This window comes from Panulirus ornatus, chromosome 6 (genome assembly GCF_036320965.1).
Source record: "Panulirus ornatus isolate Po-2019 chromosome 6, ASM3632096v1, whole genome shotgun sequence".
Lineage (NCBI taxonomy): Eukaryota > Metazoa > Arthropoda > Malacostraca > Decapoda > Palinuridae > Panulirus > Panulirus ornatus.
Genome location: NC_092229.1, coordinates 15319796 through 15347666, shown reverse-complemented (window position 1 = coordinate 15347666; position 27871 = coordinate 15319796). Strand labels below are relative to the sequence as shown.

At 46.0% G+C, this 27871-nt stretch overlaps 1 protein-coding gene across 2 annotated transcripts; it reads right to left on the bottom strand.

The window, feature by feature from the left end:
* Window positions 1–1546: 1546 nt before the first annotated feature.
* On the bottom strand, window positions 1547–27871 carry LOC139749081 (uncharacterized). 2 transcript variants are annotated; one of them, XM_071662593.1, is made up of 5 exons: window positions 27640–27871; window positions 12787–13890; window positions 10338–10531; window positions 8693–8883; window positions 1547–2566 (listed from the first exon to the last, which is right to left on the bottom strand). In XM_071662593.1, the coding sequence occupies exons 2-5, from the start codon at window positions 13686–13688 to the stop codon at window positions 2153–2155; spliced, it is 1701 nt and encodes a 566-aa protein (XP_071518694.1). In that variant the 5' UTR covers window positions 13689–13890; window positions 27640–27871; the 3' UTR covers window positions 1547–2152. The 2 variants fall into 2 exon arrangements, with proteins under 2 accessions (XP_071518694.1, XP_071518695.1); XM_071662594.1 differs by having other exon boundaries at window positions 8693–8871; window positions 27640–27870.

Here is a 27871-nt window from a genome sequence, read left to right as displayed (position 1 = left end):
TTGTTTGGATACAAATTGGCATCCCCTTGTTACCAGCGGGAGAGAGGAATACACAACTCGATGCCTCTGTATTCACACTAGCCAGAGAATGTTCGGGACTGTTCCTCAACCGAGCTTCGGTTTTCTGAAGTAGTCAGAACCATAGCTGTTGTTGGTGTACTACTAACTTGTTTTTAAATCGAGATCTTGTTATCCCGTGCCATCATTACGAGAGGTGAAGACAAGCACATTGACCTAAATTTCCGACACCTGACACTACACAGACACGTATCCACCTTGTGTCCATACACTCAGTCACACATTGGCACAACCTGTGCCAGTAATGACACCCCGAGAAGATACACTCAACCTGTGGCAGATTTAGTACACTGTGTCGGGCTTGATTTGGCGATTCCGTAAACACACACACACACACACACACACACGGGCCTCCGTGGTGTAGCCAGTTAGCGTTATTGACCCTCGGTCAGCACGGGCTGGCGCAGGGTCTGATCCGTATTCGAATCTTGGGCGTTGCGGTCGGTCTACACCGAACCCAGGTGTTCATCCTCCCTTCGGAGCTGGTCGATAGATGGGTATGTAGCTTAGTCTGGAGCGTGTTTGTGTGCATACATATATACATACAAAGGAGTAACGGCATGTTACATGTATACGAATATAAGAGACGGGACAACACGAATGTAAAACTTTTCTCGTAACGCACAAATAATGATCACACACACACACACACATGCACATTAAAGTTTACATGCGCGAATTGCAGTACCAAGGATACGTTGAGGAACTGAGTTGGAGGAGGTTAATGTTCGTTGCCTGATGTGTAAAACTTTATTAGAAAATTCTCCGAGAATGTTTCACCAACGATACTTGCGTTAAATAATATAACCTGAGGAAAGCTCATGCCTGACCCACTTAGCTGTTGTTGTAGGTAATTGCGAATAATCTGTGTTGAATGACCTACTCTAGAAGTGAGAAGGTCGGGAATTATGAGTTCGTTTAAGTTTCAAAATGGCTCTGACATTATTGACATGAACCAGATCTCTGACCTGCAGGAGTTGACTAACTAGAGGATGCAAATGATGAGTTGAGACACTAAGTGTCGGGTAGGTGTTCGAAACTTCTGAAACATCAACTATAGAGACTTCAGAGATAGAGTAAGTGCCACAAGTACTGAAAAAATGAAACGTTTGTATGACAGAAAGGAGTCCGGTACGTATCATTTCCTTTCCGAATAACAAACACACACACACGAGACGCTGTCCGGAGCGTAAAACCCCCTCGTCGTATTGTACACACGGTATTGATCAACCGAACATAGAAAAGCTGGTGAAGCAGGAGGTTGAAGAAGTCAGTAATGATATCTGGACTGGATTAAGAAGAGAGGAAACTATGGGAAGTAAAGTGGAGTTAAAACATTTGTTTGATGCTAATGAAGCAGGAGGGACACGCTTCCTGGTGGTTAAAGTGTCCTTTCTCTATAACCAGAGCAGCTGAACATGATGTAGCTGTAAGTTTACAATATGGAGGTTATCAAGAAAACGAGGAAGACCTGAAAATAATTTATGTTCATTCAGAACTAGTGTACAGGATCATGTCTGCAGCTTGTTGGCTCAGGGATACACACGTGGAACAAACTTACACTTTGATATACAGAAAAGAAAGTGTGACTCTAAGTTCAGTCAAAACATTGAGTGCAATACAGTTCTGGTGGACTGACGTGTGTTTGTTTACACGCTTCATGTGGAATGTCAACGTTCACACACACGTCATCTCAAGATTGTAGAGCTCAACAAAAGAGGAAGTTACAGCAGTATCCAGGCAAGGGGATCTCTACCAAAACAAGTGTTATAAGGCCACTATGATGATCACAGTTTCCACACATGGTTCGTCTGGAGAGTGACAACACGGGATACACTTACAATATCATGAGTGACAGTACGGAGTTCACTCACAGTATCATGACACAGGTAGAGTTCTGTTCACTGGTGACGCGTATAACCGGGATTATTACACTTGATCATAACACCACTCGGGTAACTTGAGGTTATGGGAAGGTTCATATGATGTCTTCGACAAGTCACCCGCTTTTGCGTACTTCACTTGAATGTTCGACTGTCAACCTCATCCAGTTCACAGTCCACCACTAGACGTATTACTCGGAGGATTTCCTTATCGTGAGTGGTTGCAGATGTATCCTGCCGCCCTTTCTTAGGCCTTCTACAGTACCCGTGGGCGGGGGTGTGATAGGCAGATCCATCATCTTTGACTCGGGCAGCCCCATGGGTGAACGGTAGGGCAGCTTCGTTGGCGGCAGAACGGTGCGGGACGTCTCTGGCAGCTGTAGTCGTCGGACGGTCACGGGCTGGCCCACAACGCTGTCGCTGGCACGCCTGTAGGAGTCACTTGTGGATCTGGTGGTGTCGACGGCCGAGTATGTGGCCAGGGACCCGCCTACCATCTGCGGTCGAGCAATGGCGGCCGAGTGTCTGGCCTCCGTGGGCGTGTTGGCTCTGGCGGGCGTCACCAGGGGCGGTGATATGCTGTCCAGGGAGGATATACGTGACATCTGTGGTGAGAAAGGGAGTTTGTCAGACGCCAGTGTGACCAACAGAGGTTTATTACAGAATGATGACTCCATACTGTTGACAATCGTATATGTTTAAGTAGCTATGTCACTGGCTTTACTTATAGTAGCTAGGTTTACCGGAGAGAAAGGAACACACACAAAGAAATAATACAAAGTAATATAAACATTGGGTTAACGATTTGATGATAGTACTACAGGTATTAGGAGTGTGGTAGACTACAGATCTGTGCGAGTACATGGCCCACAAACACATCGACTACAGAACATAAGAACTAGCCAAATATACACTAGTCTTCCACCATACGAATCGGCCAGATGACTCGTTTCCACCATAAGAACCAGTCAGATATACGAGTCATTCACCAAACCAACCAGATATAAGAGTCAACCGCAACCAACATAAGAAGCAGCTAGGTACACGAGTCAACCAACGGATCAGGTAGATACACAAGTCAACCAACATACAGATCAGGTAGATACACAAGTCAACCAACATACAGATCAGGTAGATACACAAGTCAACCAACATACAGATCAGGAAGATACACAAGTCAACCAACATACAGATCAGGAAGATACACAAGTCAACCAACATACAGATCAGGAAGATACACAAGTCAACCAACATACAGATCAGGTAGATACACAAGTCAACCAACATACAGATCAGGTAGATACACAAGTCAACCAACATACAGATCAGGTAGATACACAAGTCAACCAACATACAGATCAGGTAGATACACAAGTCAACCAACTTACTAATCGGCTAAATACACAAGTCAACCAACATACAGATCGGGTAGATACACAAGTCAACCAACATACAGATCAGGTAGATACACAAGTCAACCAACATACAGATCGGGTAGATACACAAGTCAACCAACATACAGATCGGGTAGATACACAAGTCAACCAACATACAGATCAGGTAGATACACAAGTCAACCAACATACAGATCAGGTAGATACACAAGTCAACCAACTTACAAATCAGCTAAATACACAAGTCAAAAAACATACACATCCGGTAGATACACAAGTCAACCAACATACACATCCGGTAGATACACAAGTCAACCAACATACAAATCAGGTAGATACACAAGTCAACCAACGTACAAATCAGCTAGATACTCAAGTCAACGAACATACAGATCGGGTAGATACACGACCCGTGGACTAGCCACCACACGTACCAGACAGTCAACATACAAATCAATGAACATTTCACCACCCACCCCAGCCGTTACCTGCACTTGGTACCACACGTTAGTCAAAACACACACCCACTAATACGTACATGAATCAGCCAACGCATGAGCTTGTAGTCAACAACCCAGCCAATCAATACACATGCCATCATAAAGACTAACCCAAAGACCGTAATAGCAGTCAGCCTAACACATTGGAGAGTCAACATTTGGACCAACCAACACACGACAACCCATCAATGGACCAGCCAACAATCCAGTGAGCCAACATATTAACCAATCAACATGTGTAAGTTTGCACGTACCACCGTAGGGCAAAACTTCTAGTAATAGCCTAGCACCCTTTTAGGCTATCACCCCCTGCACCCCACCTCTGTGAGTCCCTCCTTACACGTCCACAAGATAAGCTTTTAGCAAGCCTCTAAATGAATTGACCCTACGCTATATAAACAACGAAAACAGAAACAAGCTGGAACTTGGCTAAAACGCATCTGCATGTGTTAGCAATATACAAAAGTTAGCACATCCGTATATAGACTTGCAGGTCCCTAACACAAGTCGTCTACACACACACATACACACGTTCGCCTACCCAGAAATACATATAGCTTTCCAAAGAGCTTCACAAATTAGCATTTTCTTTCTCATAGGAACCGATATGACACAGGCAAAACATGCTCCAGTCATGCCTTCTTGGATGAAGAGAAAATAGTGTAAGACGAAAATAATAAAAAGATAATCAGGATTCCCAGGAGTTTGTAGACTTGAACCTTAAAGGTGGGTAGGCTGCAGCGTTGTTGTTCAAGGAAAATGGGTATAAAGGCCAATCCTCGTGTGGCCAGTCTACCCCACACAGACTATGGGAAGCAGCCGTCAGAGATGAGCCATGGATCCAACCCCTGGCAACAGGGGCACGCACACACAGACACCTTCATGAGGGCAGTGACAAAAATAATACATGTAGAAAAAGGAGAGGACAACTACATCGTGTGAAAAGAGCAAAAAGGGATGGATGGTTGAAGACTGATGATGCATGGAAAATCAATGAAATACGGTGAGAGAAAACTCTCACCATCAACAGCCACGGCAGTGGATAGGTTGTAGAAGCAGCTATGGACTGGAGAACAGACAGGGGAAGAAAAGGCAAAATCTGAATGAAAGGCTTGAAAATCAAAGACGTGTCACACACTGTCACACGCATTAGAGATGTCGTGGGTCACGGCAAAGGTTTTTCGCCAAAAGCCCTGAGACAAGAGGACCAGATGTGATTCACAGAGGAGAAACCACCGGTAGACCTTCACTGTACCGGTGATCAGAAATGGAATGGCATTCTAAGTGTTTAAGGAAGTGAAAGTTAAAGAGGGTTTCATAGACTTGGAGACAGCAGAAATGAGAGGAACGGGCCAATAGTTGCAAGGGTTGGAACACTGTTCCATTCGTCGGTATTGGTGGCACTAAGGAGGGAATATTTGGGTCTTTATAAAAACAAAATTATCTTGTTGCTGATATTGCTGCCAACTCTAACACGTCCCTAATGGATTCACGTGAACATATAAAGTTAGCATATTCCATTTCATATTTTCGTGTCTTCATAGCTGCGTAAGCCAGTGCATTTCGTTACAATACTGCATATTCACATCATGAGCCAGCAGGTTCTTACATACGGTAAAGCCTCGTCACATTAACTAACCAGGCCGTCCAAACATGAGCCAAAACATCCACACGCACACACAACCTAGCTCATTTTTCGAAGTTAGCGCGTTGCAGACAAGCTTGCACCACCGAACGTAGCGTAGGGAAGAAAATGAATGGCTAACTCACATCTCGTACTTCCAGCAGACACCTGGTAGTTAGTTAGTCGCAGCTACAGCAAGACACTGCATTTCGTCGTATTAGAACGTCTGATGCAGACTGATAGCGGATACTGGGCAACTGTACCTTGTGTTAGAACGCCCGGTACACTGCAGGCACAGCAAGATACTGCATCTCATGTTCAAGGTGTTCATCACCAAGCCAGTTCTTCCTTGAGAACCCTGCAGTGTTGACAATCAATGCAGGAGGCCAGACTGGGGGCCGCTCGATGCCCCCAACTCACGCCACATACGCCATAAATTACAAACATCGACCCGATAGTGAACGTCTACGAGCTTTTACTTTCAGTTTTACTATATTATATCAGCTGCCGTTGTGAATACCACGGTGATATGCTGAACTGTGCCGTGTGGTGTGCCTGCGTTACGAAAATTAGGTATAGCAGCAGAAGGTGTGTGCGCAAGCGGATATTTTTTTTTTTTTTTGTCTTTGTACTTCTCGTGACGCGTGTGGGTAGCATACCTTCTCTAACCGAATAAAGGTCAAGGTCTGATTGTTGGCTGGCGGGTGGGTGGCCGAATCATCAGGTATTTGGACCAAGTGCTGGACATACATACATACATGCCTGCCTGTATATACACACCCACAAGCGCTTGGAAAATGTGATAAGTCTTCAACCTACGATTCATTGTTAGGGATAATTTACGATTAAATGTATACATAAGAGACGTACATGAGGTTATAGAAACTGATTAGTTACCTCTCTGTAGGTTCGGTGGACATTAAATCTAACTTCATGCTAGCGCAACAGCTGTTTAGGAAATGATCACTGATAGTTTAACGATACAAGCGTTGATTCAACACGCAGGCGGGTGTTGCAACGCTCACACGAGCTTCCTGGCCCACGATGTGTGCAGAAAAGTTCTGGTGGTGTCATAACCATCTTCCCCCAACCCCCCTTGGGGTCGTTAAGGCCAGCTGGCACATTCATCACGATTAATGTGTGGGATCATGACCAGCACCCTGGATCATGACCAGCACCCTGGATCATGACCAGCACCCTGGATCATGACCAGCACCCTGGATCATGACCAGCGCCCTGGATCATGACCAGCACCCTGGATCATGACCAGCACCCTGGATCATGACCAGCACCCTAGATCATGACCAGCACCCTGGATCATGACCAGCACCCTAGATCATGACCAGCACCCTGGATCATGACCGGCGCCCTGGATCATGACCAGCGCCCTGGATCATGACCAGCACCCTGGATCATGACCAGCACCCTGGATCATGACCAGCACCCTGGATCATGACCAGCACCCTGGATCATGACCAGCGCCCTGGATCATGACCAGCACCCTGGATCATGACCAGCACCCTGGATCATGACCAGCACCCTGGATCATGACCAGCGCCCTGGATCATGACCAGCACCCTGGATCATGACCAGCGCCCTGGATCATGACCAGCACCCTGGATCATGACCAGCACCCTGGATCATTACTAGCGCCCTGGCTCATGACCAGCGCCCTGGCTCATGACCAGCACCCTGGCTCATGACCAGCACCCTGGATCATGACCAGCACCCTGGATCATGACCAGCACCCTGGATCATGACCAGCACCCTGGATCATATCCAGCACCCTGGATCATATCCAGCACCCTGGATCATATCCAGCACCCTGGATCATGACCAGCACCCTGGATCATATCCAGCACCCTGGATCATGACCAGCACCCTGGATCATGACCAGCGCCCTGGCTCATGACCAGCGCCCTGGCTCATGACCAGCACCCTGGCTCATGACCAGCACCCTGGATCATGACCAGCACCCTGGATCATGACCAGCACCCTGGATCATATCCAGCACCCTGGATCATATCCAGCACCCTGGATCATGACCAGCACCCTGGATCATGACCAGCGCCCTGGATCATGACCAGCGCCCTGGATCATGACGAGCACCCTGGATCATGACCAGCACCCTGGCTCATGACCAGCGCCCTGGATCATGACCAGCGCCCTGGATCATGACCAGCGCCCTGGATCATGACGAGCACCCTGGATCATGACCAGCACCCTGGCTCATGACCAGCACCCTGGATCATATCCAGCACCCTGGCTCATGACCAGCACCCTGGATCATGACCAGCACCCTGGATCATATCCAGCACCCTGGATCATGACCAGCGCCCTGGATCATGACCAGCGCCCTGGATCATGACGAGCACCCTGGATCATGACCAGCGCCCTGGCTCATGACCAGCGCCCTGGATCATGACGAGCACCCTGGCTCATGACCAGCACCCTGGATCATATCCAGCACCCTGGATCATGACGAGCACCCTGGCTCATGACCAGCACCCTGGCTCATGACCAGCGCCCTGGCTCATGACCAGCACCCTGGATCATATCCAGCACCCTGGATCATGACCAGCACCCTGGCTCATGACCAGCACCCTGGATCATGACCAGCACCCTGGCTCATGACCAGTATTCTGGAGTTGTCACGACCACTCCCTGGTTCATGACCAGTGGTGCTCTGAGGTCGTCACGACCAGCCCTCCTGGAGTCGTCATGACCACTCCTTAGGGTCGTCACGACGACCTGTCTTTCACTGGTTGGGCGGGCTGGATAAGGTCTGAACAGCAGTTAGCGTTGCTGACTGTGAAGCACTCGCCGGCCACCCTGGGTTCGTGCCCTCATAGGTTCGAATCCTGATTGCTGGAGTCGGTGCGCAGTCAACCCAGCTGTTCATTCTTCCTAAGAGTCTGGTCGATAATCTTGGTATATACATCAGAGGAGGTTCAGCTGGCCCGTGCCGTCTCAGCTTATATACAATTAGATAAAAAAAACATCAGGAAATGATGGTTCGATTAATATTCATAACAGGATGTACTGGGTCAATGGACGTCAAGGAGTTACATCGAGGGATGTGAGAGTTCACTGGTAACCATCATGTGACGGTTGTTAATCAGTTACTACCAAAGCTGGAGGATGAACTAGCCAAGTACCAGGAGTTAGTGGTGCTAGGCTGCAGAAGGGTGGTGCTCGATGGGAGGGACTTACCGTGTCGGCGAAGCTCCTCCTGACGTGCCCGCTGTCGGAGAGGTCAGGGGCGGACGTGGCCTTCTGCAGGTCCCTGGACGGAGCGCCTGGCGTCCCAGGTAGGAGGTCATCCATCGAGTTGAGGCGACGGAGGCGGGGACGCAGTGCACGGGCGCGCTCCGCCAGGTAGGTAGACTCCTCTGCGGTAGGAACTGTACTGAGTTAAGGAGTTCGAATCTGGGTCGAGGGGGAATGATGCTACTGGATCCTTCACTCATAGGATCAGGGAAGCAGGAGAACGCAGTCTTACATCTGGCGAACTGGACATAGGTCAGAGAGAGAGAGAGCGAGTTTGAAAAGACAGCATAGGCATCGCTACAACCATGGCATCGTATATAATGCAAGAGAACAGTTGAAATAACACTGATAATGGTGATTCATGGACTATGGCTTCCGATGCGAGAAGGCCTGACAACAGCGCTTGAGTATTGACGTTGTCAAGAATGCAATCAAGCTATTGAAGATGTAATCTTATACTAGTGTACCGGCATGTCGGGAGTTAGACCTCACTGATGGTCTTGTGGCTCTCTCTCTCTCTCTCTCTCTCTCTCTCTCTCTCTCTCTAACAAAGGATGATATCAGAGTCCGCGAGTTTACGAGTCATCTTTAGCGAGACTGTATCACTGGGGGTACAGTTTGGTCAAGGAACCTCTCACCTCAACAGGAATCCGCATTTTCCTGCTACTGGAAGTAGCGCAGCCCTGAGCTGCAGGAGCCTTTAGAAATGCCCTAGGTAACACCAGGACTCTTTCATTGAAACTGGTTTCTCGGTGGTTATAGAAATTAAGTAAACAAGAGTTTTTTTTTAACTTCAGGACATAATAACAACTACATATTTCTGCATATAGAAGCAGCTTGATTAAAATCACTTCTCAGAAGAGCAGTATGACGCTAGATATACATAGTATTAGGAACATTACAGATAATGACACCAGCGCTCCATTACAGTAAGGAGGGGGTGGAACTGGTCTAGCATGGGGGTGTCGGGCCCTCCATGTTTGTGTCTGTAGTTAAGTCTGGCAACAATGTTTGTGTTTGTGTCTGTGGTTAAGTCTGGCAACACAGTTTGTCATGATTGTGTATGCGGTTAAGTCTTGCGCACTGTTTATCTTGATTATGTCTGTGGTTAAGTCTGGCAACATTGTTTGTCATGACTGTGCATGCGGTTAAGTCTGACAACAATGTTTGTCATGTACGGAATGGACATGATAACGCTTGGCTGTGTCAGGATGGCCAGCACTAAGGCATATTAGTGTCAGGATTGTCAGTGGAAAGGTAGATAAGCGTCAGCACTGTCTGGTGTCCTGAGTCTCGGACAGGGTCGCTACTCAGCCACATCAGCGTCAGCACCGTCTCTAGAGCAGCGTCAGTACGGTCAGCACATACATACCCATATCTCGCTTAACCCTCGGGTAGTATCGTGTCATGGCTGACAGAGCATGTCAGTATTCTGGTACACCAACGTCAAGAGTGTCATGTCAGCTTGTGGGCCCCACCACATGGACTGTCGCAGGACATCATCGTCTGGTCGTGTGAGAAGCGTGAGGAACTGATATAAAATGGTGCAGTAGGTGGGTGTGTCGGGGAGCCCTGCATCAGCACTCACCCAGGCCCAGGTTGTGAGTGTAGTTAACTGAGAGGTGTAGTCCTGCCGGCGTGGGCATCACGGCCGAGAAGGTTCTGGCCTCCTTCTGCCCCCGGCCCTTGTCCGTGTCCGTGGCGGCCGTGTTCGTGGGGGAGAGTGGCGTGAGGCGGCGGGGGCGAGATATCCCGGTGGCTCCCACCTGGGGCGCTCCTGGCCTAGTGGAGGCAGGGGCAGAAGGTCAGAGGTCAGTGACAGGGTCCTCAGCCACCTGACAATATCACCATAAATTCAGTCCATAATCACTGTAAATAACTGAGAATTATTGATAAATTATGAGCAGTTACGAAACTCCGACGGTTTGTGTAAATTACTGAGTTGACTCATGTTTGAGTAATCTAATGATCTATATATGTAACAGTTACGTTAAAAGCGAACTCTCCTGGTCGATAGAGGGATATATGATCATTATCAGCTGTGTTGACGGATATTGACAAGCGCGTCTGCGTTGCTCTCCGCCGTCAGGCCGGCAACGGCAGGCCCAACAGGCCAACAGTTGGCTTGCGCATCACTAGGTCGAAAACCGACCAAACCTGTGCCTAAGAAAGCCATGTTAGATAAAGATGGAGGCTTACGTTGCGGTAACGCAGTGCGGCATGAGAACTTGAATGTGTGGGTTTCCGCGGTGTAACGGTTGGTGTAGCTGACCGTGAAGCATGCACGGGTCGTTAGGGGTCGAGCCCGCATTGGGTCGAATGTAGGTCGCAGCAGTCGATCTGCTGTCAACCCAGCTCTTCACCGTCCATTAGGGGAAGTCTATAGATTATGCTACCTAGCCCAGGCTAAGGTATCGAAGGAATGGGGAAGTAAAGGAAACGAAAGGAAACACGTTTAGCCACAGAGCAAAAATATTCATCAGTGGAAGAAGAGAATATGTCGTCACGATTTGTGTGTTAAGGAACGTTTCGTCTCGCAAAATAACATATTTGTCATGATTTCGGTCGAGGATGAAAGCTAAATGCACGTCGGAGGAAAGGAGATTTTCCAGATCTGATATGCCAGTTTTCCAGCCCATAAAACCACAAAACGATTGGATGAATGACATTTTGAAAGAAGAGATAGCCGAGAGGATAATGGAATATATGCCTACATTCTAGCAACAATAACATTACTTATACGCTCAGCAGAAGCATCACCCGAGGAAAGGCAATCGCCTTTTTACGGATAATGAAAGACTAGTCCAGTCAGCGCTAATAAGTTCCTGCCTGAATTGGTGGAGTTAGCGGGGTTAGGAAGAGTCCTGGGGCTAGGATGTAGTATGACTGTATTGCAAAGTTTTACATGAAGGTGGATGAGTTTAACTGGCGAGGTTAACGTTTAGTGTGACAGACATTAATTGGGCGAAATTCATGTTTATTGTCACCTCTTTGGACTTAGCGAGGTTAGCGTTTATCATAACAGACCTGGAGCCTAGTATAGCAATGGTAAATGTGTATTTCACGTTTGTGGTGATACTGAAATACAGTATAAAATATCGAAGAAAATCATTTTAATCGATTTGTAGATAGTTACGATTCGATCTTTTCTGAAAGCGGGATGGCTGGCTTTCCGAGGCATAGAACTGCGGAGCTAGGTAACATAATGAAAAATATGAATAGATATTAATCACCCAGCTTTACTCTGACAATGAAATTTAGCTTAATTTTCAGTTATATCATAACCATAACTTTTCCATGTGTGCTATGTAAACGATGTAGAAAAAAAAAATAGTTTATTTTTTATATATAGTTTCTAAAGAAATATTCTCGAATTATGTTCATGAGATTCCAGTGAGAGCGATGAAAATACTTCTCCTTCGAGAGGAGAAATGTTTACAAAACCCTGACGATAAGTCGATATTAGCGGACGACCATGACAGACATTTTAAAACATTCAAAATATGCCACCATTATGATCATGTGGGACTCTTGGTTAACATACGTGAGATTTTTTTCCCTTCAGTTGATCATCAAGCGTTTTGCTTTCCCTTATTTTATTTAATGACAATTTCCTTCCTCATGAAGTGCCATGGCTGCTTTCCGGGTATGTGCCGAGTTTAAAATACAATAACATACTGGAACCCGTCGTTGTTAATGTATTGCAGTGGGTGTAGACCATCGTTATGTATCATGCTGGTTTATATATATGCATGTTGATACCACCGCTGACGTTGATAAGACAGGGAACCCAACGTACACACATACGAACAGACCGTGTAGTAAGCTGATGAAGTCAGTGTTTTGTGTGATTGTCTCAGGATTGACCAGGTTAGTGTCTTTTGTTGTTGTTGTGTGATTAACTTTTAGGTAAAAGAGTTAGTATTTAAAGTGTCGTGTGTTGTAATTGTGACGTCATTTGCATAAGACTGACTCAAAATAGACCTGGTGAGCCAGTGGGAGGTACCGGGTTCAATGTGTGCTGTGGTGTGACTGACCTGGAGTTGGCGAGGGTGTCTGGCCGGTGGTGCCACTCCTGGCCGAAGACCCTGTGTCGACTCTCCAGGTAGAGCGCCGCCAGCGTCAGCAGGTCGAGCTCCCCGCCTCCTGCTGCCATGCCCCCTGACCCCCCTGCTGTGTCCGACATCTCCTCCTCCTCCTCCCCTTCCTGCTGGCGGTCGTCCCCCTGGCTCCTGCGTCTCCTGCTGGTTCCCTCGTCGTGGCTCTTCCGTCGGTGCCTCCGTCTAGGGGAGGCGTCTTCGTGGCTCCTCCTCCGGTGTCTTGGTCGCGGGGATGTGTCGAGAGGGTTGTAGACGGTGAGGGGGAGGCGGGTACCGGCGCTAGCTGGGCCAGAAGGGAAGGATTTACCTGCTCGCTCTCCCTGGCTGCCTGCTGACCTGGCCTGCTGCGGGCTTCGTCGGGAGGCCGCCCGCTGCGACACGCCAGCGAAACCGTCGGTTGGCTCTGGCCTCGGCAGGTGCTCGTTGAAGTTTTTATCTCTGGGTGGGTCCTCCGAGCCCTCTGGTTGGCCGCGGAGATGAAAGGCGGCGCCGCCTTCCGTGTCCTGGTGGTGGGCGTGGGCGTGAGGGTGGGCGTGGGCGTGGTCCGCCTCGCTGGTGATGGAGGGCAAGAGGGTGAGGAGCATCAGCTTCTGGTAACGCTTAAGCTCCCGCATCATAGCGGGGTCGTTAGCGAATCGCCTCTTCGAGAGTTCGCCAACACCCGTACTTATCCAGTCATTGTTATTTATCCCTAAGTTGTTTGTTACTCCCCCGTTATTCGTGTTTGGTCCGTTGGCGGCACCAGCCGTGCCCATAGCCTCCCCTCGACCACCGCTCACCCTGCTGGGCGCCAGTGTCTCGTTGCCCCGGGAAGGAGCCGTCGCCCGTCGCACCTCCATCTCGCAAACCTACAAGACTATCACAGCGCCTGTGTGGGTGGTAGCTGGGTCGTGGTGGTGGTCGTCCCTGTGTGCGCGGGTGGTGTTGGTGTTAGCGGGTCGCTTGGCTCACCCAAAGCTAGCGGCCGCACCGTACACTCACCCCAGTTCGATACCCTGTGCATTTTTCACGGCAATGTACACTTAAGCTGGGACCTCCATCCTGCAACAGAGAAGGAGGTTAGTGGGGACCAGATTTACAGACTGGCACAAGGGAACATGATCGATGGTTACGATTCTTAAGACTATAATTGTATGATGATAGACCTAACCTGGTTACCGTGGATAAATCTCTTTATCCGCAGAACGAGTTGCTTAAAATTAGGTACCGTAAATGTTTATGCATTTATACTGAATAAGAGAGAGTTGGTAGACGAGTGGTCCTAGCATGAAGATGTACGGTTAAAAAACTACTCCCAGAATTATGTGGGAAGCGGCCCATTATACGTCCGCTGACTCTATCGCTCCTTAGTGTACTTATGACTATATCAGTCACCAATATGTACAGTAATTAAGAGAAATCATATGTTAATTGATATATATCTAGAAATACCATATGACGTCTTTCTTAAATAAAGTCCAAGTGTAACCCTGGACCTCTATCTAAAAGTCCCAACAGCCCAAGACTGCGCTACTTCCAGTAGCAGGGAGGACTAGACTTCTTTGGAGTGAGAAGTTCTTTAACGAGACTGTACGCCCAATGGTACAGCCTCGCCCGAAGCGATGACTTCACTTGCGGTGTATCCTCATGTAGGTCGAGTCCTGATTGGAAATTCTGTTCATCCCATATATATATATATATATATATATATATATATATATATATATATATATATATATATATATATATAATGTATCGACAAAATGAAGCAGAATATGTTTACAAAAACTATTAGTAACCGCTGGAGTTAACACGATAAACACTACCTAAGTCGCCTTCGCAATTATCCCCATATGTATGTTGACTTGGTCTGTAATCTTGTGATGGGAAGACTTACATCATGCAAGCGATATTTGTATTTAACATTAAAAAAGAAAATTACATAATCAAAATGAGATTATTATCATGATATTATGCTACTGAGCAAGGTTTCCGGTGGACGGAGTTGTATAAAAGAAACACAATATGTTATTAAGGTGCTGTCTGGCGCCACTTATAACTCGGCGTCTCTAATTCGCATGTCACTGAAGTCGTTTATTATTCTAATTGATATACAAATTATCTAAACTGTAATTTGACTTTGTTGTAGGTACAAATAAAGGTTAGATACAAAGTTTGAACCTAACCTAGGAAGACAGGTAACCCGGCTAGGCTAGATACAATGTCGTTTGATGTAACCTAACAAGACTACCGGGTAACCCAGCTAGGCTAGCTACAGTGTCTTCTGACATTACCTATCCTAACCTAGGAGACGGGTAACCCGAGTAAACTAGGTACAGTGTTCTGACCCTTTGATACACTAAGCAGAAATAATTTTTATGTGAATTATTTCTGGCACGTCAGGTGTTGTCTTCCGGTGTTTCGTGACGTCAAAAGTTGTGTCAGGACATTCCTCCCAGACCATCTCCTCGCCATCGATTTTCTTCGGTCAGTTCTCGTAAACTCGTTTCCCGGGACATTTATTTCCTCCTTAGCATGTAAATATAGTTTTATGTTGGAGGCTCCAGTCGGACAAAAGTTCATATCAAGGTTAGGCCTTAATAGAAATAGAAAGAGGTTATAGAATAGGAAAAAGAATACTCATAGTAAAGTATTTACGAATTTTGGAAGAAGCAAAAAAAACTCTTTTAAAGCTTGTCAGGTCATAGTTATTGGGAAAGACATGAAAAGATATAGACTTCCAAAGCTGCGCAGTGTAGAGAGACAATTATCGAAATGGACCACCCTTATATCGCCAACGGCCACACTGCAATCATGTGTGGGGCAGAAGCTTGTCGAGTTTCGCAGGGTCTAGCTAGTTACTGAGGGCACACAACAAGCCACCTCCAAGGAAACAAAGCCAAAGTAATACATATAGAAGAGGGAAAGTGAACCAACATTTCGGCGTAGGGCAAGTGGCTCAGGTTTTGAAGATAGCCTGGGGGAGTTGATAAAGTCGGATCGCTTTCGACTCTACTCTTGTCAAGTTCGGATGCAGAGCTAGAACCACCCTTGTTGTGAGATCAGTACTCCATACAAGGACGGATCAGTCCCGTGTATAAATGGAGCAACCATTCAGAATAAAAGAAACTCCGACATCTAAACAGGAATCCCAGTTTCTTAGAGGCAGACAGCCATTTCCGTAATGTAGGTTTTCCAAGATAGTGTGAATGTTACAGTAATAACAAGTTTGTTCATTGAGTGTGGATCGTGTGGATGTTACTGTAATAACAAATATGTTCATTGAGTCAAGAAGTGGAATTACAAAACTGTCAAAGGAGAGAGGAAAGTTTTGAGTAATTTTCGATAAAGAGATGGGTAGAAACTTGGTCTTGGGGAGGTTAAACTTAACCAGATTTCTTCTACCCCACTGAAATATCCTGTCCAAGTGCGAGTTTATTGAGGAGGTTGTGTTGAGAACAGATACAGAACGAGTGAGAAGGAGCAGAATTGAAGGATGTGGAGGAATGCATTGTAGAGCCGTCAGTGTATAAGTGCATTTGGTTATTTGTAGATCAAAAAGAAATCGTTGATAAAGAGGAGAAAGAGTGTAGGAGACAGGACAGAACTTTGAGGGATACCACCCTTGATGGAGAAAGGGAAAGAGGCTATGTTGTGATATATGTATATCTTTATGCTAGGGGATGGAAATTAGAGGTGGAAATTATTCCTATGGGTTAGTCCAGGGGGGAAACTCTTGGAATTATCCACAAGAGCTGAGAGAAATTTAACACACAACTAATTCCCATAGCAAATGAGATCTGCAAGAAAGATCAATTTGTCTTCCTCAGTCTCCCACCCAATGTGGCGGTGAAGTATTTTGTTTCTAAATCTTCCATTCTGTTCCAACTGTAACAGCTGAATGCTGTCCCCCAATTTGCAACATCCACCTCCTTGAAATATGGGAGACATATACACAGCAAAAAAAAAAAAAAAGAAAAACAAAATCCCTTTCCCCCAAATCCACCTTTCCATTGTAATATGATTTGACTCAAGACTCGAGCATCCGACTCCTGGCTTGCACGCTGCTTCAATATAATATCTGTATATTCAAACATGATATATGTAACAGACGCATCACAAAGAACCTCATTGTAGTAATACCATATAGATTCATTTCTCGTTACCGTTATCAGTAGAAGTAGTGCTGAACTAGTGTGTCCGACATGGAACACTTGCATACTAAGTGTTTGTTCTTATGATTATCCTTAACACCTGAAGGTGTTAAAGATGTGCCGGTTAGTGGAGGTCGATTAATGTTGATGGCTTTAATGACCCTGGCGTTTGATGGGGCTAAAGCTCGGCTATGATCAGTCATTGGGTTTTAGATCCCCTCCTTGGGTCTTGGATCCCCTCTGTGAAGCTTGGATTCCCTTTGTGGGTCTTGGATCCCCTCTGTGGAGCTTTGATTCTCTCTGTGGGTCTTCCTGCGGCCATCGAGAGGAACCCCCCACCTCCACACCCCTCTAAGAGCAACGCTCGTAAAGGTTGGCCACAAACCGGTAGACAGGATGTACTTGGAATGTTGGTAAACATGTGAGTGAGGCGAGATTGGTCCTCCTCAAGCTTGGCCGACGACCAGTGGTAATGTATACAGCGGTGACCTGACCATATCTGTCACGAGCGTCTGTCCCACACTTGCGGGGAATTAAGAAAACGAAACATCAGGGTCAGTGTTACGCCCCCGCCGCCCCAGCAGGAACTCTAAGACCAGGTGATCGTGCACGGTGGTGGTGATAATGTTGCTTCGCCGAGGCCAAGAACCCCCCAGCAGCGACCAACCCTGAGAAGACGAGAAGCGTCACACTGGTGTGGGTGGCCAACCAGCAGGAGAGATGGTGTGGCGTCGAAACCGGTGGGAGAGCCAGCCGCCCCCACAGCCCTGCGGGGTACACCAGTGACGCACACATGGGACATGATCCTCACCCAGCAGGCAAAGCGGTGCTTCAAGTCCTGGGAAGAGGATTATTTTCACCAGTAGAGAGGATCTGTGTCAGCTGAGGCTGAGGCTACGAGGTCAGGCGGGAAAACATATCCGCCAGATAATGACGGTGATGGAAGTCACCCTCATCAAGCGCCATGAACGAGAAAGAGAAATCCTCCGTGACAGCCATCACCACCATCCGAGGGTGAGTGTCGTCAGGCACTCGTCCAGCGAGACGGGCGTCCTGTACGAGGCTTTAGTCTTGGCAACGTTGAATCCCGAGAGAGCGATCCCACCAATACCCATGTCCTTCGTAGGAGGAGGACAGCCAGCCAGCCTAGTTGACGACAAGACCAGACTCCTCCTCTTGTTACAGGTCATGGTCGTAGGGTCTGCCCAGTGCACCTTACCCACCCAGGGGTCTGTCTGCACAGTGGAGGTCACAACACACCCCCACCTCACCAGCACCACCATGATCACTGATGTCTGGGTCACATCTGTTGAACCAGTCGACACTTTACAGACAGCTGTACTAACAGGTGTGGGCTTCACGTGGTACACAGTCGTTACCGTTTCCCCCCACACACACCCACACCCCCCCCCACACACACACCCACACCCCCCCACACCCCTACACACACACGTACGAGACATTTAGTTCTGTTTCGACTGAAGAAAAATCTTAAGTTTTTGATTCGAGATGCAGGTGATCCCAAGTGATCAATGCCTGAAGATTACAGGAGACTCGTGTCGTGTGGCACTGTCATGGGGTAACCTGACCGTGTATGGTGACCCTCAGGGCTGAGGTCATCATAATCATGACCATGTTGATAACGACGGTACGACACCAGTGTACGACACGAGGGTGCGAGGATACCTCAAGGTACATCGGTACGACCCCACGGTACGACGGTACGACCCCAGGGTACGACGTTACGACCCCTGGGTACGACGGTACGACCCCCTGAATACGACGGTACGACCCCTGGGTACAACGTTACGATCCCCAGGGTACGACAGTACGACCCCATGGTACAATGGTAGAACCCCAGGGTACGACTACGACCCAAGAGTACGACGATACGACCCTAGGGTACGACGGTACGACCCTCGGGTACGACAGCCAGTCATCTGACCTGTCTATTATATACCAGGTAAAGGACCTCACCACCACACCCGGGCACCCCCCCCGCCCCCCTCGTGCTCAAGCGTCATAAAGTTAGGCTCAAGGGGTTAAGGTCTAGGACCACAACGCGCAAGACGACGCAATAAGTTTGGGGACTTTCGACCTTACGGACATAACTTTGGAAAGTAATGAGCGTTGCAGGCTGGATATTATTATAATGGCACAGTAATCATCAGTATCATTATAATTATACTATTGATCTAGCCTTATCTTATTGCGGTAATATATATATATATATATATATATATATATATATATATATATATATATATATATATATATAGTCGCTGTCTCCCGCGTTAGCGAGGTAGCGCACGGAAACAGACGAAAGAATGGCCTAACCCACCCACATACACATGTATATACATACACGTCCACACACGCACATATACATACCTATACATCTCAACGTATACATATATATACATATACATATATACATATATACACATGTACATGGTTAACTACCAATTTAACTTTCAAGTGAAGACAATACTGAGTTTTCGGTGGGGGTAAGGTGGGGTAATGGGGGGGGGTGAAGGTTGAGGGAGGACAATGGCCTCTTACCCCCAACCCCCCAAACCAGAGCCTGACCCCCCCTGACGGTCCCCGGCTGGTCAGGTCACGTATCCCCGGATGTTATCAGGTTTCGACCGACAGCCTTCCTCGCCACGACCTTGGTGTGCGTGGTGGTGGGGTAATTCACCCGAGCGTGTGACCCCAGACGAGGTGAGGGGCGGGGACGTCACCCCACACTGTCCTCCGAGCAACCCAGTGACGTCATCCCCTGGTGCGTCTGGTTGCCAGATAGTTGATATTTCAATTGTTTTTGTCCTATCTGTTTGCCATACCCGCTGCCCACAGCAGGAGAGTGGGTCACATACATACATAAAGTCCTCCAATATACCTCGCATTCTCCTCATCACTTCATTTTAATGGAGAATATTATGCTCGGGAAATTTGGTATGGCATGGGTAACCTCTTTTCCCCCAGTATTAAGTAATCTTTACATGAAATTCTTTGAAACGTAATTATTAAAGGATATCTTACCCTTTTTTATGCAATTATTAAAGGATATCTTACCCTTTTTTATGCAATTTGGTTTAGGTATGAAGATAATGTTCATTGAGTTTGGCCAACAAACGAAAATTTACAAACATTTCTTCCTTTACTTCACAATTTACCTTCCATCAACTTCACTGTAGAAATTGAAAATAATGGTATTTTACCATTTTTAGATTGCATGATCCATACGGTTGGAAACAAGTTTAAGTTTAGCATATACAGGAAACCTATCAATGTATGCACATATCCATTATTACTCAGCTCAACATGACATAGTTAAATTATCATCATTCCGTTATATATTCCTAAGGGCATTACGTATATGCAGTCCAGAGTTTAATGATGATGATTTTGAGAAGATATATTCTATTGGATCCAAGTTTAAGTATCCTAGATATTTCATTGATAAATCCCTTACGTTGGCAAAGAAATGATTTTATAGAGTTAAACCCAAACCTCCCCTTGACACCAAGAACCTTTTGGTTTTCCATTTTAGTAATAACTTTACATTACTTCCCACGTTGCTTAAATCCTTTAATGTAAATGTTGCATTCAGCAACAACAATGCTATAAAGAATATCTTAATCTGGATGTGTTTATATAGTACCATGTAAAAATTGTGATATGTTTTATGTTAGGCAGACTTAAGGATCTTTCTGTTAGACTTAAGCAACATTGATATAGTATAAGAACAGAACAAGAATCAGATGCCTTGTTTAATCTTGTTGAAAATTATGATGATTGTATTGACTGGTGTAGTAATGCCATGTTACTAACTCTAACTCCTGTACCAAAAGAAATACTGAATCTTCTATTATTGAATACACAAAGAATTGTAACACTGATATTAGTGAAGGTCTATACAAATTGTTTTTGATAGAATTCGTAAACAGTTCCCCTTCTTGTCCACATAATATATTTATAATACGCTAGTTGCCACACTTGAACGCATCTGACCTCCATTCGGCGTCCTAGCTATGTCTCTTTGTATGTCAACTGACACACAAAAGTGTTTCATTTTCCCGTGGATTAGAAGGAATATATATATATATATATATATATATATATATATATATATATATATATATATATATATATATATGTATTCCTATGAGTCCACGGGGAAAATGAAACACGAAAAGTTCCCAAGTGCACTTTCGTGTAATAATCACATCATCAGGGGAGACACAAGAGAGAAATATGACAGTCAGTTGATATACATCGAAGAGACGAAGCTAGGATGTATATCAACTGACTGTTATATTTCTCTCTTGTGTCTCCCCTGATGATGTGATTATTACACGAAAGTGCACTTAGGAACTTTTCGTGTTTTATTTTCCCCTAGGACTCATTGGAATATCTTGATCACGCGCAAAATTGTGATCCTTTCCAATATATATATATATATATATATATATATATATATATATATATATATATATATATATATATAATGTAGTCGCTTTATCTTTAGCAGGGAGTCATGTGATATGGTTCTGCTCGTCATTACGAACGAAAATGTCGATAGAGTCACCGATATTCCCAGTAGGTAGCTTTTGTTATTGAGTATAGGCATCTTTAACTCTCGTCTTGGTCTTCGTTGTCAGAAGTGATTGTCAGTAACGCTGAGTGACAAACCTTCTCGAATTCTAAGGGCATGTGTCTCCAAGTCAGCTCCGACCCTTTCTTACTTATTTCACTTCAATGTAAAAAATAACTCAAACGTTTTCCTTTCTTCTGATAGCCCGTACCTGAGATAGAAGACTGTTCTAACCCTTTCCGACTATCGACCCATTCCTCTTACTTCTGCCGTCTCCAAAGGGTTGAAATTTTCTGTAACTCCCGCTTTCTCTAACGCTTACAATGCCATCTCTCTGGGTCTGACCACTTGTACGTGGTGCCAGGTCTCCTGGTGATCTTTCCTGTGTGCCTCACATCTGGTGCTCCTCCTCCCTCAATGATTTTGATGAAACTTTCCTCGTGACCTCGACATCTCCAAAGCATGTGGCAGGATGTGGTATAAGTCACTGGTTTCTAAACTTCCCTCTTCTGGCTTTTCTGCTCCACTCGAGCGACTTGCGCCACCAATTCTATCAACACTGGTGTTCCTCAAGGCCCTGTCTTCTAACCACTTGTCTTTCTTCTGTCCAAGAAAATAATGATCTTACCTTTTCAACCTGTAACTCTTTTCATTCTTACGCAGATGATTCCAGACTAAGTACTTCAGGTCACTTTTCCCTTCCTCAGTAATGATACTCGTTCTCTTTCTCACACTGAACATGTCCCCCGTCTTACTTCCCATGTAGGGAGCATCTGGGAACAAGGGAGCAGTAAACAGGTTTAAGTTTATCAGTGGATAACCCGATTGTTACCTGTATCTCCACCTAAAAATCACCCTTTCCCTGAGTTCAGTATCAGAACATCACAGTCCAACCTCATCTAACATAAACATGTTGAGCATAACCATATTCTCTACCATATATCAGAAACACACTATGTTCCAAATCACAATATCTGCTTCTCAGAAGCTGAAAGTGTTGGTTATGTATCATCATTAATTTTCTTGTGAACATCTGCGTTATATTCATAGGGATTTTGTTGACCCCCAGTATGGAGTACTGCTCTCATGCCCTGGGTGACTCTTCCTCTCTGATACCAGAGTGGAGTCATAAAGCTTCTGCCCCATTAGCTCTCCTGCGCTCACCTCTCATCAACCATCCCTCTACTGTCTACTGTGATGCTCTTGACCCTCCTACTTCTACGGGTATGATCCCGGCGACTGCCCTGGTGAGGTGTCTGCATGTCCCCCGACCACTACGGCTGGGACCCGTGACACGCCTCTGACTTTTTAACCTTTCAAGAGTTACGTAGGTCTGCAAACACCAGAGACACTATGATTGATTTCCTCGTTCTTTTCTTCATATTTCTATTTCTATTCAAGATGAGCCCTGGCTGGGGTATGCTGTGCTTGGGCTGTGGTAAATAACAGTAGGCTACACGAGTGGCATAGTAAGAGTAGAATCTTATTAATATATAATGTTGTGTTTAGTGATTCTGTTAGTTACTGTTGCCCTCAAGCTGTGGTTGTGTATGTTATGATTTTGTGGTGATGTAATTTCATATATGAGTTTCGCTTCATTATACGTGGCCATGGCGTCAGGGCTCGAGTTTTACTTTAGTGGCTGTCCACTGCAGGAATTGTCCATTTAGTTTGGAGGAACCATATGTCGTCTGACCAGCGGAAGCTTGTGAAAGCTAACTATTATCTTTCCCGGTCATGAACACTAAATGGAGCCCACGAGGAAGACTTGATGATAGAGACAGGCAGTGAATGACTCTCTCTCTCTCTCTCTCTCTCTCTCTCTCTCTCTCTCTCTCTCTCTCTCTCTCTCTCTCTCTCTCTCTCTCCCCCTCTCTCTCTCTCTCTCTCTCTCTCTCTCTCTCTCTCTCTCACACACACACACGCACACAGCTGACGACAGCGACTCGATAACAATTTCCTCGAGGGTCAGAGGGGCGATCGCCTGACCAACGTCCGTCACCACAACCACTGCTGTACACACACACACACATGAATCGTCCTCGGCGACCTACCACTGTGGATGGTATCAACCAGCCAGGAACATGTGCACAACTGAGCGAGCAAATGGCTTCATTTTCACATAGTTATGTGTATGTTTACCGATGTATTACAGTGACGTAACCAGCGTGAAAATATTCATCACTTAATGTTCACCATTAAGTATATATGTCAACACAGTATTACTGCAGTGGAACATATATGTTGTATGTCAACACAACACTGCTGCTATTCAACCAATGTGTAACTTTCCATCACTTAATGTTCACCATAATTACATCACGTAGTGTCCAACGAATCACCACTAAATGTATAATGTATAAACCATACACTGTGCCGTGGATAACTTCCTGCACTATGTAGATAGACTTTACTCGTGTGCTTATCCAGTGTGTAGAAGCACCCAGCCCCACCTGGATCTTAAGATTTTTCTTTTTGTGATTAACACGTTATTATGATGACCTCCACCCCAACCGATGTCATTCCTGAACTGTGTATTTACATCCGTATGGTTGCCTGAATTCAATAAATCGTCCCATATTCATTTCATGAAACTATTTACACCCGAGGCCCCACGAGTGTATAACTACGTCGCCGTACAGTACAAATTGGTAATGAAACACACACACACACACACACACACACCAGCAAGTCACGTAGCAAGTAGGATCAGATGGACCGACTCACCGTCATGACTAGATCTATGTTCTACACGTTCAAACGTACCTGTCATTGCACTCGCGCTATGACCCGTCTCTCCACACACTCCTCAGTGACCCAGGACCTTAGCCCCCTCACCCACCATACGGCTTATTTCGCTCCTATGGTGCCATTCGCTACCATGTCCACTCCCAGGTATCTAAACACGACATTTCTATGTTCTCTTCGGTCAGACCCACACACCGACCAGCTTGACTCTCTTTCAAGTGTTAAACTTAACAACTTTACTTTTATTCACATTAATTCCTAATTTTCTCCTTTCATACACTCTCCCAAAGTCATAAACTAGCTTCTGTAGTTTCCCCTCGCGACTATGTCACCAGATTCTTGCCATCGGTAAACAGCAAATGACTCGCCTCCCAGGCCTCCGCACAGACATAAGGCTGCACACCTGCACCTCTCTTCATGTCCCTTGCATTTAGTTAAATCGCCACCCCATCCATAAACACTTTAAATAGCCATGGTGACATCACACACTCCTGCCGCAGACCCACCTTCACAAGGAACCACTTACCCTCCTCTCTTCCTATTCGCACACACCCATTACTCTCTTAACAGAAAAAACCTCACTACTCTAAGTTGCGTTCCTCCTGCACTGTGTATTCGTAATACCTTCCATAAAGAATCTCTGTTAACCCTCTCATACGCTTTCTTCAGATTCACAGATGCCACAGACAATCCTTTTGTTGATATATTTCTCAAACATGTAACCTTAACCATTCATGAAGCCACATTGCTACTACCCCGCCTGATGCTTTATGCATGCAACGACCCACCCACTCACCACTGTTACTTACCACACACACACTCAACAAACTTGTGCCATATATATATATATATATATATATATATTCCTATGAGTCTACTGGGAAAATGAAACACGATAAGTTCCCCTATGAGTCCCAGTGGACTCATAGAAGATCTTGAGCACGCGCAAAATTGTGATCCTTTCCAGTATATTATATATATATATATATATATATATATATATATATATATATATATATATATATATGATATGATATGATATGTGTAGGTGTTACCGGACTCCACCTGCATAAGGTTACACCGCGAATGAATCGTCAGCTTTGACGAGGCTGTATCGCTGGGAGTACAGTCTCGTCAAGGAACTTTTCACTCCAAAAAACACTTCACGTTTCCCTGCAGGAACGCCTGGAAAAAGACACTGGCAGTTCCTTTTGTATTCATAAGGTTCTTCGAGTACTCAGGAAGTGTTGTGATATGTGTGTGTGCGTCTATGTGCGCTGAGAGTGTTGAGCGATTGATTAGCAAGCACTCGGTGTCACGCTTATGGTAGGTGAAACGGTGTTGGCAGTGTTGGCTGATATCCAGAAGGTATGACCCGTGTTTATCTAGGGAGTGTGGTTTAAGATGAGTGTATATCTGATGGGCTGGAGTTTTAAGACTGAGTTAGGAGAACTGTTGTTTACTGCTATTTGAGTTGGATTTGTTTTGTCAGTGTTGTATTTGTTGTGTTGGGGTGGGGACTGTGAGTTTACGTAACTGGTGTGTGAGGCAGGCGGGGGTAAGCTGATCATTTTTTCTCGGGGGTTGAAGGTTAGTTATAGGGTCGGGTTGGATGGAAGGGGTGTAGTGCTGTTGCAAAGAAATGATTGCTGAACATGTTAAGGTGGGAATATGTGTGTGTGTGTGTGTGTGTGTGTGAAGGGCTCATATCTTGCAAGGGTCTTGGAGTTGCTCCGGGACAGTATATTCCTGGCTCTCGCGCAGGTAAATGATGGACCACTTTGGAGTGAGAAAGTTCCACGACGAGGCTGTAGCGCCCTCGGTGATACAGCCTCGCCAGAGGTGACTTTTCACTCGTGGTGTAATCTCATGCAGGCGGAGTCCGGTAACACACACACACACACACACACACACACACACACACACACACACATATATATATATATATATATATATATATATATATATATATATATATATATATATATATATATATATATATATCATAAAGATCAACATAGCAGGGGAAAAACAATGCCTTAGTATTAGCCATTACGGATGGAAAGAAAATAGGGTTTGAAGAAAAGAGTCACGAAATAAGTCAAGAGTTATCCGGGTGTTCGAACACTTGACTCTTGAAGGAAAAACAGTTTAACTGAAGAAGGAAACACGAATGAAGGAAGAAACTTCCACACCAAGCGTGTCCGAGGAAGGAAGGATCATACCGATCGATCCTGGCATAACTTGTCTCCACACTGAAGCTATGGGAAACAGCAGCCAGACACACTTGAGACAGCTCACAAGAGCAGCGGACGAAACACCAATTGTGGAACAGGAAGTGGAGAAACAACATGATATTGGACAGTTAATTACTGTTGTAGGGAGGTAACAGTAGTTATGCAACTAAACATTACGACATAACTTACCACCAGTATAATTAAGCAGGTTTATCTTCAACTATGTATTGTTGTATACGTGATGTAGTTACTATTTATCATCCTCCCCACAACTTATGGACGTTCTAAGGCAGGTGTATATTAAATTTACCAGCATTATTTACGAATCGGTAACCACCACTGTTGCCCACAGGGCATCTTTGTTTTTTCGTTAAGTAAACTTTTGACACACCTGAATTGATTGTTTGGTAGGTAGGCGTGCATCTCGGCAATATAAGGGACTCGCCAGCTGACAGCCAGAGACCTTTTCATTCTAGATTATCACCACTACTGACTGTGTCGCACACTACCATGTGCAGCCAGCTGAGTCCCTGGCGCACGACCGGACGCCCCTGGCGCACGACCACACGACCCTTGAGCACGACCATACGGACCTTTAGCACGACCACACGACCCTTGAGGACGACCACACGACCCTTGAGGACGACCATACGACCCTTGAGCACGACCACACGACCCTTGAGCACGACCATACGGACCTTTGAGCACGACCACACTACCCTTCAGCACGACCATACGGACCTTGAGCACGACCATACGGACCTTGAGCACGACCATATGGACCTTGAGCACGACCATACGACCCTTGAGCACGACCACACGACCCTTGAGCACGACCATACGGACCTTTGAGCACGACCACACGACCTGTGGGATGATGGCTTGACTTTTGACCTGAACCTTTGAGGACCAGGTCATTAGCTAGGTCATCATATAGAATGGGTCGTAACGTCGGGGTCAAGTTTTTTTTTTTTTTTTGAAGACTTTACGTGTTTCATGACATCAGTGAGGCTTCACGTGGCCTCCCATCTCATGTGTGCTGGTCTGACAGTGTCTCTCCTCCACTACTTACACCAGGCCACTGTCCACAGTGGCTGGGGGGTTAGTGACGCAGCTCCCGGGGACCGGCACACGCGGGTATCGAAGCCTCCTCTTGTTTTCCTCTGTAGTCTTGGTAACGAAGGGAAGACGAAACTCCGGCTGCTGTGTTCTCACTGTCTCTCTCTCGCTCACATACTACGTCCACCGGTGTTGTCTCTCTGATCAATGTGTTGTTTGTCACTGTGTTCGTCACGTGGGGTGGG

What these genes read in the sequence shown, in the direction of transcription:
- LOC139749081 (XM_071662593.1), bottom strand. Translation starts at nt 13,688, where the DNA reads ATGGAGGTGCGACGGGCGACGGCTCCTTCCCGGGGCAACGAGACACTG. An exon ending in GACACCCTCGCCAACTCCAG is followed by an intron (nt 10,532 to 12,786) that starts GTCAGTCACACC and finishes TGCCTCCACTAG; the next exon opens with GCCAGGAGCGCCCCAGGTGG. An exon ending in GGAGGAGCTTCGCCGACACG is followed by an intron (nt 2,567 to 8,692) that starts GTAAGTCCCTCC and finishes TTCTCACCACAG; the next exon opens with ATGTCACGTATATCCTCCCT.